This window comes from Filicampus tigris, chromosome 21, assembly GCF_054856515.1.
Source record: "Filicampus tigris isolate MCC_2025a chromosome 21, RoL_Ftig_1.0, whole genome shotgun sequence".
Taxonomy (NCBI): Eukaryota; Metazoa; Chordata; class Actinopteri; order Syngnathiformes; family Syngnathidae; genus Filicampus; species Filicampus tigris.
Window position 1 is genome coordinate 64095 of NC_141237.1, and position 15508 is coordinate 79602.

Below are 15508 nucleotides of genomic sequence, written 5' to 3' on the forward strand. Positions count from 1 at the left end.
AACCTTTGACAGTATCAACTGGAAAAAGGAGACTATAGAGCAGCTGGAGAGCAGAGACGAGTGCGCAGTGGAGGCAGCTTACGCAGGTGTGGCTTCACCAGCCCTGCTCTCCGGCAGCCTCTCCGGCAGCCTCTCCGGCAGCCTGGCCTGCTCTCCAGCCTGGCCTGCTCTCCGGCAGCCTCTCCGGCAGCCTGGCCTGCTCTCCGGTAGCTCTGCCCCGCCTTCCTGCGCCAACAGAGGGAGAGTCAATGTGCTCAGTGAGAGAATCAAAGCACAACCATAACAGGAAGAATCTTTTGACTCTTGCCTTGATATGACGACGAGAAAGATGCGAGAAAAGGCGAGGAGATTTGGTTGTCCCGCTTCCATGAGAATTAGGGTTAGGTCAAAGTCCCACAAATGAATTCCACTATTTGTGGAATGACTGCAGATCATTCCGGGGTGACCCCGCCTCCTGGCTGGCACATGAATGAATCGATGAAGGGAAGAACGACTGTACACGGAGCCATGACGTTATTTTATTATGACAGTCAAGTCTCGGACGTGATGTCATATTACACAGCAGGTGGTTTGCGGATCAATAAATCATGTTTTCATATACAGGTGCAAGAACAACATACAGAGGCGAGTGTCACAAAAATGAGTCAGAGTACAACAACATGGTTTCTTCCTGTTTCATGAGAGCATTGACATGCCAAATGAGGAAAAGTGATCTTAGAGCGGAAGTCAACCCAGAAATGTCAAAATATTGTGTTTGTGGAATAGCAATTCAGCAGTAAAATCCGCCCGTTTTTGTCCATGTCAGGGGGCGGCCATCTTGTCACTTGCTGTCAACTGGAAATGACATCACAGTTGCTCAGGGCTCAGCTAACGACCAATCATGGCTCAGCTTCAGAAAATGGCTCATTTTCAGTCCTCAGAAGTAGCAAAATGGCCACTCTCTGAGATGGCTAAAAAAAGCTGGATTTTGCTGCTTAAACCAAATTTCACAAACACAATATTCATCCGAAGGCTATGTTTTGACTAGCGAGGGCTCATAAAACATATTTTTGGCAAAACATTTTGGGGGTTCACTGGAAACAGACACTGTTTTTTGCAACTAGGCAGCAAGATTAGCATGCTAACATAGCTAATGCAGACTGATGCACTTGTTACACGTTCATGGGCTGGTGTGCTAGTAGGAGCTTTTATCAAGTAGGTGACACTACATCAACAAACTGTCATGTTAGTTAACATTACAGTCCTTATTATGTTCTTTTCATCACCCAAATGATAAAATAATAATAATAATAATAATAAGACAATAAATCAAGTATCAAGTATTAGCCGCTATATTCTGCTGGCAGTCATGCTATTTGAACTTGATTGCAGACAGGGAAATGGAAACAATGTGTCAAGCCAAAAGTTGAGCAAATACTCCAGTCGGCTTGTCTGCTTGCTACGGGAACATGAGGCCGGGCTGCAGAGTCAGTGTTGGATTTGGTGACATGGCGTCGTTCGGCCCTTTAAGCATCCTGAAAGACACAAGTGGATGCTCGTGTTCATTATAGTGATGGGCACAACAGATCTTTGAAGTGTACTGAATCATTAGAATCAGTTCATTTGAAAAGATTCGTTCACCCAACTGTTCATTCCGTCCACATGGAAGTTATTGCGAATAGTGCATTGATGTGATTAAAACTGCAGTCAAGTAGGGTGTCCCCCGCCTACTGCCCGAAGACAGCTGGGATAGGCTCCAGCACGCCCCGCGACCCTTGTGAGGAGAAGCGGTATCCATGATGGATGGATGGATGGAGGAAATCAACCCAAACACATTTTTTTCAAGAATATGTTCCCAGCTGGCCCACTAGTTGAAACACGGCATTCTGATGAATATTGCCTTGTGTGGAATATGAGTTAAGCAGCAAAATCCACCCCATTTTTCGCCATCTCGGGGGCGGGCGGCCATTTTGTCACTTCTGTCGACTAAAAATGACATCACAACTGCTCAGGGCTCAGGTAACGAGCAATCGCGGCTCAGCTTCAGAAAACAGGTCAGCCGCGACTGGTCGTTACCTGAGCGGCTGTGATGTCATTTTCAGCCGACAGAAGTGACAAAATGGCCACCCCCCCAGAGATGGCTAAAGACATCCACAAACGCAAAATTTATCAGAATGCCCCGTTTCAACTAGTGGGCTTTCACAGAACATATACTTGGAAAACATATGTTTGGGTTGACTTTGGCTTTAAAGACCTTTTTTGGGTACACGCACGGCAACGCCACTGAAGGTCGGCAGTTTCCCGCTATTTTGGTCAAATCCGCAATGAATTGTGGGTAACATGCATCGGCTGAGTGGCCGTGGATGCGGGCTCAGCCCAAGTGTGGAAGGAGGGCGCAAAAGGGGCGGGGCGACAGAACACTTGGGACAATGGGGACACCCGACACGGTCCCACCTTCGACGGCAACACGTAACCGAGGGGCGCACTGAGGGGATTGGACCACTGACTCATTGGTCATCTTCAGGTTCAGTAAAGTGTCTCCCCTGCCTGACGCCGACTGCCGATTGGTCTTTTGCAAAGATTCATAAGTGAGTGACGGAGAGCATTTCCGTTGCTGCTCCCAGCCGACATGCTGGTTGCACTCAAATGAAGTGACAAAAGTCAAGTGATCCGTTGACTCACAGTCATTGAAAAGACGTGTTCTTTCGTACAACATGTGGAGCCAAGGACACAACACGAGCTAATTAGCTGGTGCTCCAAAATCTGCTGTCGGCCCTTTTACCTGATCATGGTCCATTCCCGCATCTCCAGAAATCACAATTCTCTTCTCAATCCTGCTTTCCGAAATCCCTCGATTCACCATCTGACGACAGAGAGCGAGCGGATAAAGTGACCGTCTTTTTCTTCTTGCGGACTTTCAGGGTTCTTTACCTTGGTAACGTGAGAGGTGCCGGACGTCTCCGCCAGGAAGCTCTGCGAAGTCAGCGGCAGGAGGACAGCAGGATCGGCGTCCGCTCGCCTCTGAAACACGAGCAAACACGGACCCCGCGTCAAGCTCCCCGCTCTCCCTCCGTTAGCCTGTCTCCAAATCACCTTCCAGCCCTCCCCAATAGCGCCATCTTCCGTTCCGATGACTAGGAACATTCTTTCCTTTTCTGTCGCAACTCACAATTACCTGAAAGAGTTTTCTCCCCCCGGTGGTCTCCCTGAATGTTTTTACTTTCTGAAAAATGAGCAAAACCGGGCATGTGATAGAAAAGTGTCCTCACCCCTGGAGCTTCGCTCATCAAAGTCTTCCTCACCATGGGAACCACCTGACAAAGACACATTAAGCACTTGACCCACCAAAACAACAACAACAACAACAACAACAAAAGGTTTGACTCTCAAGCAAACTTTGACTCTTCCAAGCGGGGTTAATTGGGACAGTTCAGCTCAAGCGCTCAAGGAGGTTGCCAGGGGCCGGTCGAATGCGACCACGAGTTCACTGCATGTGCTTTCACAGGGACGGGTTTCAAAGGAAAGGGTTGACAGGGAGTGCTTTCACACAAAGTGCTTCCAATAGAGCAAGTTTCACAAGGACTGGTTTCACAGGCACTAGTTTCACTGGGAATGGTTTCAAAGGGACCGGTTCATGGGACCAGTTGTTGCACATCCATGTTACCTCTCGCAGAGTTTCCCCATCTTTGTCCTGCTTGTCAAGCGCTTGGGCGGTTGAGCTGGGGGAGTCTCGGCAGGTGTGCAGCGGTGGAGTCGGGGAAGGCAAGCTTTGGCAAGTCTCCCGGCCACCCACCTCCTCCTCCTCCTCAGAGTCCTCAACGCCACGGTAGCGGAGTGATGAACTTGTAGCCGGAACAGAACGGGGCCCGATACCAGGGTCGATATTCGCCTCCGTTGTTGCCCCCGCGCGCTGGTCACGCTTACTAGCAAAGCTAGCGCTAATGCTATCTGAAGAAGCAATGTCAGCTGGTGGGCTTTGTCTGACTCCGGTCTCCATGGCTTCTTCCACAACTGCCCGCGCTATCACGCTGATAGCATCTTGGCTAGCCTCACTAACATCATTTTCACTCGCCTGGCTACTCAGCTCGTCATCGTCATCATCACCAAACTTATGCTGACAGTTAAGCCACTGAGCACCTCTGAGAGCATCCCCGACTACGGCCTCTGCGGCGTCACCAGCGTGAACCACGGAAGCCCCCGGTGGAGGCGGCGGGGGAACGCGCGGAGGAGATCCCAGAAAAGCGGCTGCTGCTACCTGACCCATTGACTCCTCCTCCTCCTCCTCTTCCTCCTCCTCCTCCTCCCCTGGCACCGCCGCCATGGTCTGAAGCCTCTCTGAAGTCTGAAACAAGCGAGGAGACGGACGGGCATGAAACGAGAGACAGATGGAGATTCAAGTACGAACAAATGCCAACAAACACCTTCAGCGGATTTTCGTCTCTGAAGCTTTTTGGTTTTCTGGCCGACTTCAGCAAAGCGTTCAGCTCGGGAGACATTTCGTTCAACAGAGGCCTCGGCTGCACACATGTCCACACGGCACACGCACACACACGCATATAAACACACACGCACGCACGCACGCACGAACGCACACACACACACACACACACACCAAGCAACGTCAAACATGATTTGCTTAGGATACATTGAGGACATTGCAGATGAATCAAATTGAGGACTGGCAAGTTGCCTGTCTTTTAAAAGGGCAGGCTACGTTTATGCAGGGGTCATGGGTCATAACATAACCGCGCTACGGCAAAGGCCGAAAGTGAGTGCAGAACACAAAGGGGAATTGAGAACCCTTGTTTTTATTAATCAAAGGTGTCCAGTCAACCCTAGCCATTCGCAAACTCCCTTTCACACTCATTTCTCTATAGAACATACGCAACACCGCTTCGATCTATTGTCTGAAAACACCAGCGATTGCCCGGTGGTCAAAGTAAGCCACTTGAAACCAACAAGGACTAACTACTCAGTCGGGCGAAGGGGCTGCCTCAACATGCCGGCGTACTAACGCGCTGATTCAATCAATACGTTATCAACAAAGTGAATGTGAGGCTTTGTAAAGTGCGTGGGACATCGTACGTATGGAGTAGGTGAAGTGCTAACTACAGTAAGTGCACTCCATTTACCGTTTGGGTCAGATTTTCATTTCCTGGACTATGACGTGTTTTTCTCCAAACGAACAATGAGTAACCCATCTGAGCACAGTCGATAGTTATTCGATGAACGTCAACACGAATAGTGAATCGTTAAAGAATGCCACTTCCACGATAGGTGTCGAAAATATCATTTGCACAGTAACACGTGTTGCTTTGACACATGGCAAGCAGCTGGCTATGTTGGGTTGCCATGCCGACCACTCACTGGCACAGCACAGCGCAGCATAGCATAGCATAGCATAGCATAGCATAGCACTGCTACGAACGGAGAGCTAGCACGGGGTCGGGACTTGCACACACCTCGTCCTGGGGCCACTTTAGGGGAGGGTCTTCACCTCTGCAGACGTTGCCAGTCGCGACTCCTCCGATTGCCGCAAGAGGCGTCTCAGGCTCAGCCGCCTGACTAATGAGGGTGGACCGTCCCCCAGTGATGACATCATCACCTGTGGACAGCCTGCCTCGTACCAACGTTACGTTCAAGGTATTCGAAGTTGCCATGGTAACATAATTGGTTACGGTGACAACGCTGCCAGAGGTGATATCGTAACTCCGCCCCAGAGTGATGCTCTTGTCTTTGATTGGCTGCGGAGCTTCCTGCTTTACTGTGGCCCCACCATGCTGGTTTGCGGGCACACACACACACACACACGCACCCACGCAGGATAACACACACTCACATATTCAGTATCCAATCACAGCGTGGAGCCCGCCCGAGTAGGAATCTCACCCCATCTGCTTCCAAAGGTTCGATCATCGGCGAGTCGTCAAGTCGGCGCACGGGCGAGCCCGCCAAACGTTTTTCCCACTCAGTCTGCCCCGCCGATGGTGCCCCTCCCTCTAAGAAAGAGCGCCGCAGGTCGCTGATGGCGCTCACCCCCTTCTCAACCGTCACCAGGCTTGACATCATTTCCTGACCGCAGAGTCAGGAGGTCGGCTCGACAAGTCTCGAGAAACAATCATCCACCGTTTTACCTGGTGGCTTTTGAAGAAATCGTCTTCCTGCTCGGACTGACACACAGAAAGACAGGTTAGGGTTTCTTCCACATATTAGTCAACTCATCATCATCATCCTCCTCCTCACCTCAGTTCCTGTCAGGTCTCCATCCACAGTCTCTGTCAGCTCTGCCTGAAGACACAAATGAATGAACGTTACCATGGTGACAGCTTCTCTTTCATGACTGACCGTGCACTACACATCCATCCATTTTCGACAGCGCTTGTCCTAGTCTCGTGTGAACCGCAGCCTGTTCCGGCTGACCTGACTCGAGGTACGCCGCGCAACTGGTTGGTAGTCAGTCGCAGGGCTCACAGCACATGCGTGAGCATCGAGAGAGACGTGTCGAAGCGTCCGGTCGGGTCGGGCCTATCCGTGCATTTTGATGCTCTTTGGCTTTGAGGCACCCGGCTGCCGCGCGCCTCGTAAGGCCTCCGGCAACCATGCAAAGTCGGCCAAGAAAGCCATGACACGCCAGGAGGACAACACAGCATGCCGCCGTTTGCCATGAAACGGATTAGAAAAATGAAAGGCCTGAGACGCTTCCACTTGTGTGATACGGGCACGAGGGAAGGATGGAGTCCGCCTCGGCCGCGCTGATGCAAGACAGCCTCCCCTGGGATGCCACGTGTACTCTACCTTTATGCCGAGCTGGGCATTGGACAACAAATTGAGCGTCTGTTATTCCTCATCCGTCTACGGCGTGGGTACACTTGGGTCGTCCGCCATTCGCCTTTTTTGCCGGGGGGAATTGTTTCTACTATAGGCCGGTCCATCTCTAATTTTAAACGGGCATCCGTCGGCGATTCCGACTAAACTTTCACTAGAGCCCCCCCCCCGGGACGAACAGAAATAGCGAAGCCCGTTGACAGCCTTGTGCCTCACTCAAATCTGTCCCCCAAGCAAGCAACAACAACTCCCTATTTTCCTCGCCGCGGCCATCGAAGCCTCGCCGCAAAAATAGACTCATGACGGACTACTGACCAATGGCGGACTAAATAAGTGCTTAGTCCGCCTATTTCAAAAACGTTCCCGTCATTGTCATTTGTCGGAAAAACGGGCATCCGACAGCGACGGCTAGACGAAGAGCTCACACCGTCATCTAGGCGGAGCGCCCGGCTCTGCTAGTTTAGGGGCAACTTGGCACATTTAAGCTTCGGCTCACTGAAGACTCCTGCAACTGGCTAGCGACAAGTTCCTGTGTCTGGCCAAAGGTCAGCTGCAATAGGATCCAGCGGACTCTTACCCTCAACAGGAAGTGCGACATAGCATGGACGGATCGATGACGGAAGATGAGTCGGAAATGATATTGATGGTGGCTTGACATGGGCTCGCACACCGCGAGTGGGGTTACAAACATTTTGAAGCTTGTCGTCGAGTTGCTCGGGAGTCAGCGAACTTTCCGACGCCTCCGTTACTTTGCTCCGCTCCGCCTCTTGCTCCGCCTCTTGCTCCGCCTCTTGCTCCGGCTCTTGCTCCGCCTCTTGCTCCGCCTCTTGCTTCGCCTCTTGCTCCGCCTTCACACCGTCCTGCACCTTCTCAACTAGCATAGAAGAAAAGATGACGACAGCGGGAATGATGAGATGACAAAAGAGAAAAGTCGTTGCTTCGTTTCCCACTTTTTCACTCACTTGATCTAAACGCTCCCTCCTCATCGCTTCCTTCATCGGTCTGCTCCTCCCTCCTCTTCTCAGGTGTCACCGTGGTGATAAGGTCACTGACAGTGATGGCTTTCGACACCATGTACAGGCCCGTTCCCATGTCTAGATGCACGCACGCACGCACAAACACACGCACGCAACGGTAAACTGTCGCAGCAGAATCCATCGCGACAAGGTCTCAACTCATCTGTCTTCTCTCAAAAGCAGCCAATCAGAGATCAGGACACATGCAAAGCAGCCAGGGCAGCAGCCAATCTGCTTGAGTCCCATACAGCCTCGCGGGATGGCCACTTGCGTTTCCTTTAACGCCGCCTCCGAGGCGCAAAGGCGCATTTGGGATGCCGCAATTCAAGGACTCGCCTTCCCCTTCCACAAATGTGAGCCCCATCAGAGCTGTGGCAGAACACAGGCCACTCTTTGCACATTCCGGAGAAGGCGTGATATTGTGGCAACATCTGCATCCCGCACTCCCATCAGTGGATGCGTGATGACTCCAGCGAGTGTTCCTCTAGACGTTACCCGAAAGACAATATGGGAGGGGCAAGCGCGTCCCTCCGCCCTTCTGTGTCCGTGCCGTAGAGCAAACAGAACATCAACAGCCACACAGACAGGACGAGAAAGTCGAGCTTGAGCAGGCAGCGTACAAAAATAAAAAAAAGAAATCAAAAAAAAGGAGGTGTGGCCACCCGTCAAGCTGACGCAGCTGGTTTCCCGCAGCCAATTGGAAGCTTCATAAGGAAACATGTCGGAACGGTGACCAATCATAGCCCAGTTGTGCTGCTTGATTGGCAGATTGCTCTCTACCTGTTTGCGTGCTTCCAGTGGCGGCTGGAGAGCCATTGAGAGAGGATTTGGGCGTGGCACTCGGAGCTGAAGATCAATCAAAACTCCGGTCACTGACACGGATTGCCCCAAAAACAAAGGATTCCAAAAACCTCAGCGGTGAACATGAAGTGGCTAACTCGATAGCCAAAGGATCCTTGATCGGAGTCGCTCGCTTTTTTCCCGCGTCTATTAAGAGAAGCGGACGCGTGGGCGGGCGGGCGGGCGACTGGGCGCCATACCTCCATCCAGGCTGCGACTCAGCAAGTTCCTCTTGCTGACGCATCGTGGGAAATGGGGCGCGGGTCTGCAAATCTGAGCGCTGGCCCTGCGGGTCTGGATTTGAGTGCGACCGCTGTAGCGGAACTTGGAACCAAGGGAGAGAAATCGTTTGGGAGGATCTTCTGGAGAGAGCAGTCTGAGAAGCAGAGAAGGTGCTGGTGAGGCGGGACATGCAAGCTGGTGGCTCCTTGCCTTGGCAACTTGGCCACTTGGCCACTTGGCCACTTGGCTTACCTGAAGAAGGAGTGGTGCTCCACGCAAACTTTCCACAATCTCTTGGCCGCTCTGTGGTTGAGCAGCTTGAAGGCGATGGTCGATTCAAACTGTTCAAACTGGACACAGAGGAGCAGTTAGTTCATCTCTCAGGTTATCTGCCGCCGTTGGACAACCGCTTGATGTCCCCTCGCCGGGACCTTCACCTCTGCGGGGCGGATCTTGATGTAGAAATTGTTCCTTTTGTAGGAGATCTTCAGGATCTTAGGCCATGAAAAGCGGTTGATCCTCAGTCGGTCCCTGTAGACCAGCAGGCCACTACCGCACACGCCCAGCATGATGGCCACGCCCTCAGAATCCTACGCACAGGCACGCACAGCGCGTTGTCAAGTGGCGCCGGTGGCTCTCCCGACATAAAAGGAAGAAAAGCAAAGCAGACACGCGCGGACCGACAGCCCGCCGCCGCCGCCGCCGCCGCCGCCGTCTTACCTCGGGCGGACCTGAAGACAAGCAAGCAAAGCGGCTTCCTACCGTCTAGTCCGTTCAAAGCAAACAAACAGACAAGACAAATACAAAGCAATAAGAAAGCCCGTTCGCAAAGGTCCACAATCATTTTACGGGCTCGGTGGTGCTCCTGCCTCGCGCGCTGCCGTCGCGTACGTACGCACGCGGGGAAAGCAAAGGACATTTGGTGGCAAAAGAGGACCGCTTGAGACTCCGCTCAAATGGCGCGCTCCGGAGGCTTCGCGCAAGCCCGTTGTCGGCAAACAGGTGCGCTCAAGGGCTCGTCTGGGAAAACTTTTTGCGTGCCTCAAACCGAACGCTTTGAAGGGAAGCGGAGAAGCAAACTTTTGGCTGCGGCGGTCGATTCGCTTTGCAGCCTTTGAGCGTGAACTGAATCAGACGTGATGGAAAAATCGGTGGACGGGCACGCGCGCGCACACGCGGGCTCGACTACAGGCAGGAAGTGGGTCGTGTATTGTGAGAGAGCAGGACTCGGACATGTCAGGCATCTCTCGCTTCTCTTGAGCCGGAACGCCGACATGTCCGACGTCAACTTCAGAATGACGCAGAATTCTGGAAATGACGAGCTTTGCCGGACAGCAAAAAACATCAAGCGCAAGCGGGATATCAATTCTCGCCATGAAATAACCGTGCGTGCGTGCGTGCGTGCGTGCGTGCGTTTACCCTGGCGTGATGGAGGTCAACTCCATACATGGAAAGTTTCTTGACGTTTTCCAGGAAAAGCATCTCAGCTTCAGCTGGTGTCATTCCCCTAATGACGATGGCAAATGTTTCAGGAGTTTGTGCATCATCACTGACACCAGTGATAGAAATGCAATCTGCATTTCAACCTGTAACTTTTGTGAAGCTCCATGATCTTCTCTTCCATTTGCTTGCTTTGGTTTGGAGCCAAGCAAAGTTCACTCACGTAGTCAGGGCCGCATTCATCTGAAGGAAGCAAGGAAGGAAGGACGGGAGGAAGGAAGGAAGGAAGGAAGGAAGGAAGGAAGGAAGGAAGGAAGGCAGGAAAGAGGGAGGGAAGGACGAGCGGAAGAAAGGAAGGAAGGATGAGCGGAAGGAAGGGAGGGAGGAAGGAAGGAATTGAGGAAGGAAGGAAGAGAAGAAGGAAGGAAAGGACAGGACCAAGGCCAGGTTGAGTGGCAGCACGGGCGGGAGAAGGTCAAGCGTGACGGCCTACCCGCGTCGTAGTCGCCCAGCTCCGACTGGACGGTGTAGGAGCCCAGGACGGTGTGAGTCGCCAAGGAACACGGAAGTCGGCCCGAGGCGACGTCCTGTCTGAGCTGCAAGCACAGGAAGTACCTGCCCACAAAGTCGTCACAGCGAGGCGGACGCCTTAGCAAACTTGTTCAATCAGGAGCCATCACTCATGCCATTTTGGGCCTTTGTGTTGCCAGCCAACGGACCGGCTGACCCCACCCCAGCTCCCGATGCCACTCACTTTGGCACACCCCTCAAAGGCGCAGGTCCAACGGTATGGGCACAGATTACAGTTTAGAAGCCCGCTTGTTTCTTTACACTCATTTTTAGATCGACGGACCGACGGTCCCGATGATCGGCTCCAAAATGGGGCAGAGCTCACATTCTTCAATGGAAAACCTCTTCAATATTTACAAGCAGACAGACAGACAAATAGATCGAGAGAGCGATCGACAGTTGCATCAAGCTACCTGGTGATGTCCTCAGAGAGCTGGGCGGGGTCAGGGGGGTAAAATTTGACATTGAAGGAGAAATTCCAGGGGATGCCTGCAAGCACACGCACACGCAAATGCTTGACCTCGTCACCTATGACCTCTTCAGGTTAACCCATTGTCCATTGTCACATTCAACAATTCAAAGTGGACTAGCAAGGAAATCAAATAGTCGGCAGGGCGCCACGATGCTCCGCCCACCAGAGACTTGCTGACCTCGGAGCTGCTTCTTCATCTCCTTCCCGGGATCCAACCAGTTCTAGGAGACAGAGTTCAGAGGTCACGGGGGCAACGTGCGAGCCTCGGCGGCGGGGCGGGCGGCTGGCGTACCTTGTTGTCGTCCGCGTCTCTGAAGGACAAGGCAAAGTAGTCTCGCTCCAGCAGGTTGACGTGCTCGCACACTTTGTCCAACAGCTGAAGACCGCGAGCGCGTTTCTGCACACGCAGCAAACGGCAAAGGCCGTCAAGGGCGGCGAGGGCGGCAAGGCCGGCAAGGCGGTCGCCCGACAATCGCCGAGCGTTTCGGAGGCCGACCGACCCGGGGCGGCCGTGTCGGCAAGCAAAAGGAAAATGATTGGTGCCATCTGGGCAGCTCACTTTGAGACAAAAACAACACCGGGTAGCTCGTCTTTTGCTCGAATGGCTCCAGAGGCAGCTCAGACCAAAGGTTAGAGGGCAAACTCGCAAGACGTCAGATACGGCCGTATGAGTCCTAAGTGCGCACGCCACGCTTAATTCCGACTTTTGGGGCTCGTGCCCAATCTTGGCTTCGGGCTCCGTCGTCCCCGCACATCTTACTGGAGTCGCCGGTGCTTCCGCCGCGCGGGACGCTTCTCTGCTTTGCGACGCTATGCTACACGCTGCCGACACTCGCAAGAACGGGAAAAGAACAAGATCATCACGTCACCGTCACGGACCGAAATAGCGCCTTGCGCTGAACCCAAGACGGCTTAAAACAGGGGTGTCTAACGCCGGTCTTCGGGGGCCGCCTTCCTGCTTGTCTTAGAGGTTTCCTGCTGCAACGCACCTGATTCGAACGATCGGGATCAGGGCCCTGCAGAACCCGCTGATGAGCTGATCATTTGAAACAGGTGTGTTGCAACAGGGAGAGATGGAAAACAGGCAGGACAGCGGCCCTCGAGGACCGGACTTCCACACCTGTGGCTTCGGACAAAGTGGACGGACAAAAACACAACAAATGGAAAGAGCAGCGCAAAAATAATAAGCACAGACCACAAAATATGAATCGGTAAGAATGGACTTTTGCTGTCAACGCATTTTGATAACTTGGCACAGTGAAAAAATCTGCACACAAACTAGTTTTCCTCCCCTTGAATCGCGCTCGCACCAAATAACTTTGCTAGCTTTCCGAGAACTGCTCAACACGTCCAACTTGCTTGGAAGGCTTTTTCTCAGAGGGGGTGGAGCATCGGGGCAAGAGCGCCAGCTGCTGCTGCTACTACTGCTGCTGCTGCTTTTGAGGCTGGCACACTCACGCCAGGACGTCACGCTACGGCGCTAGCCTACGTGTGGTCACACGCTATGATGTCACGCGGTGGATGGGCGTGCGCGCTCACCTCCAGCGCGCAGCTGAAAACGGATCCGTCCAACAGCGTGACTTTGCTCTGCACGGTCCTGAAGCTCAGAGACCTTCTGACGGGGGCGCGGGTCTCCGCACCGCTCCGCAACAGGTGAGCGCCGCGCTCGTCGGCCAATGAGACGCCTCGCTCGTGCGGCGGCCCGCCCTCCCCTACCTGAGCGGGTGGCAAGTGATGTCACATCTGCGCTGCGCCAAGGACAAGGCGCCACGTCTCTTTACCTGCACGGGCGCGGCCACTTCTGGGAGTGACTCCGCCTCCTGCGCCTCCTCAGTCGTCATGTCGCCAGGTCTGTGAGAGGGACAAACTCGCTTAACACCCCCGGCAAAAGTCGCACGCCGTATTGACCGGCGACACGAATGAGGTCAGACGCGCTTCGACAAACTGACAGAATCAAATAGATACAATCCAAATAAAAAAGATTTGTTTTGCGGATGGCGATCTTTTGACCCGCCAGCTGTCATGTGAAGGTCGCCATGGCAACGCTTTTGAGCCAGGGATCGGGAAAAAGAGATTAAGAGAACGTGCTCTAATTTTCTGTTAGATGATGTGGGTCAGTGTGTGCGTGCGGGAGGGGCGGGGTCTGAGGGGGGAGCTTACAATGGCGGAGTGGGCTGATTTATTTGTATTTTTTCAATGTGATGTGTGTCGTAAATCAATCCTAAACATCCATCCACTTTCCCAAGCGTTGATGCTCCTGACGGCTTGCGGGCATGCTGGAGCCTTTCCCAGCCGTCTTGGGGCGCGATGCGGGGTACACCCCGAACCGGTCGCCAGCTAAGCGCAGCAATCTTAATCATTTTCATCAATATGATTTGGTTTTCAAGGGAATATGGAGGGGCCCTCCCTGTGATTGGCTGGCAACCAGTTGAGGGTGTACCCCGCCTGCTGCCCGGCGACAGCTTGGACAGGCTCCGGCACGCCCGCGACCCTCGTGAGGTCAGGCGGTTCACATATTGGATGGATGGATGGATGGATGGAAAGGGGGCGGGTGCATAAAATATGCAAATGAAACATTGTGATGAATTGTCCAGTAACTTTCCTTGCTGGCAATCATCTTGGAGTACAGTGTTCACTGTTGGGCATCCTATGTCTACATTTGGTCAATTTACCTTTTTTTTTACAAATGGATACTATTGGTCAGTCTCCACATTGGCGTTTCATCTTTCCAAATGATTGCACAATCTAAAGTGTTACAATTGCTTGCTCTCTTTGACGACGGTATTTTTTTTTTCGTCTTCCTGAAAAGCGATGCTTTTGGAGATGCAAGGATTCCAGCCAGCGCTGTTTTATAACATTGGTTGTTGATATTAAATAATGCAAGTTTGTTTAAAGGTCAACTGAAAAACTTGAGTTGAAAAGGAAACAGAGATCTGCATATGCTTGTAGCTATTTTGTCAAATCGTGAAGATGAAAGTCGTCTTTTTTGAATGCACTATGTTGCATGATCCAATTGACTTTGGATGCAAATGATTGCACGAGGGCGTTCGTGCCGCTTTCATCCTGCGGGAGGAAACACCCCAGCACAGCACAGCACAGCCAGCACAGCACAGCACAGCACAGCACAGCACAGCACAGAACAGAACAGCGCGGCACTGCACTGCAACGCAGGCGCACAGCTGCAGCATGATGAAGCAAGTGCAAGTAGCAAAGGCGCAGGGGCGGGCTAAAAAAAGTCTTGATTCGCTTCAGAGGCTCCGAGTAAAGATCACGCGGCTCGCTCTTGCTTGCGCGCGTCTTCGACATGCAACATCGTCCATCAACATCGAGAGAAGGGGAACGTGTCCTTAGCTTACCTGCCGGCGTCCGGGACGCTCGCTCGCCCTCTTCGTCCCGTTCTTCCACCTCTCACAACGTCATCACAACTGACGCAGTGACGTCGTGACGTACGGGACGGGCGCGGGCGGGCGGGCGGATCTGGCTCAAGCAGTCCCAATTGAAAAGAAAAGCTTCACGGTTCGCATGTTTGCGTGCCTCACATCAACCATTTGGGCCGGGAGTGACTGCTTATGACTTAAGTCATAATTTTGTTGTGATTTCCATCGAGTCTGGTCGAGTGTTTGACGCACTCGAGGAGGAGGTAGCAGAGAAGTTGCTCGACATCACGTGACAACTTGCTCACGAAATCATCTATTTTGGTCATCTGCAGTTTTCCCAGTCGAAATCCTAGCAAGCATACACACCTATGTGCGTTGTGACTCACTAAGGCTGCGTGTGTAATCTGCCACCCATTCCCCCCTCTTAACTTCAATCATGTTATAGAAATTGTGAGCAAAGTGTGGATTCAAACGTGAATACGATACAACTTTATTTAGACGGCGCATGTCATAACAGCTACAGCTGTAACAAAGCACTTCACATTACAATAACAGCAAAAAAGTAATACTATAACAAAAGAAAACAATCAATTAAAACACAAACTACAATAGACACGGTAAACGGCAGAAAACTGGCAGTCTTGCCATTCATTTTTCTGATCAGTCGTCATGGGACTTGATGTCTGTGTCTGATGATTGGCAAGTGGGCAACTTGACTCAACAGTAGGCCTACTGCTTGTGCTTTGTTTTCTCTTGGGCACTTGCGC

General features: G+C 52.4%; 1 protein-coding gene across 16 annotated transcripts; it reads right to left on the bottom strand.

The window, feature by feature from the left end:
- Positions 1-498: 498 nt before the first annotated feature.
- On the bottom strand, positions 499-14884 carry LOC147126992 (protein 4.1-like). Of its 16 annotated transcripts, none has more exons than XM_086020916.1 (26): positions 14721-14884; positions 13146-13215; positions 12904-13080; positions 11657-11761; positions 11528-11585; positions 11306-11381; positions 10816-10937; positions 10469-10565; positions 10302-10389; positions 9603-9647; positions 9320-9472; positions 9135-9232; positions 8861-9036; positions 8601-8666; positions 7767-7898; positions 7494-7678; positions 6223-6267; positions 6114-6149; positions 5869-6051; positions 5442-5759; positions 4401-4496; positions 3644-4321; positions 3249-3293; positions 2911-3000; positions 2762-2842; positions 499-1514 (listed from the first exon to the last, which is right to left on the bottom strand). In XM_086020916.1, exons 2-26 carry the CDS (start codon positions 13203-13205, stop codon positions 1506-1508), a joined length of 3219 nt encoding a protein of 1072 aa, XP_085877042.1. In that variant the 5' UTR covers positions 13206-13215; positions 14721-14884; the 3' UTR covers positions 499-1505. The 16 variants fall into 16 exon arrangements, with proteins under 16 accessions (XP_085877042.1, XP_085877043.1, XP_085877055.1 ...); XM_086020917.1 differs by having other exon boundaries at positions 11543-11585; positions 14721-14883; XM_086020929.1 differs by having other exon boundaries at positions 4235-4321; positions 14721-14883.
- Positions 14885-15508: the final 624 nt, after the last annotated feature.

Coding starts and splice junctions, on each gene's coding strand:
- LOC147126992 (XM_086020916.1), bottom strand. CDS start 13,205: ATGACGACTGAGGAGGCGCAGGAGGCGGAGTCACTCCCAGAAGTGGCC. Junction 7,899..8,600: donor CACTGGAAGCACGCAAACAG/GTAGAGAGCAAT, acceptor GCGTGCATCTAG/ACATGGGAACGGGCCTGTAC. Junction 3,001..3,248: donor TGATGAGCGAAGCTCCAGGG/GTGAGGACACTT, acceptor CTCGTGTTTCAG/AGGCGAGCGGACGCCGATCC.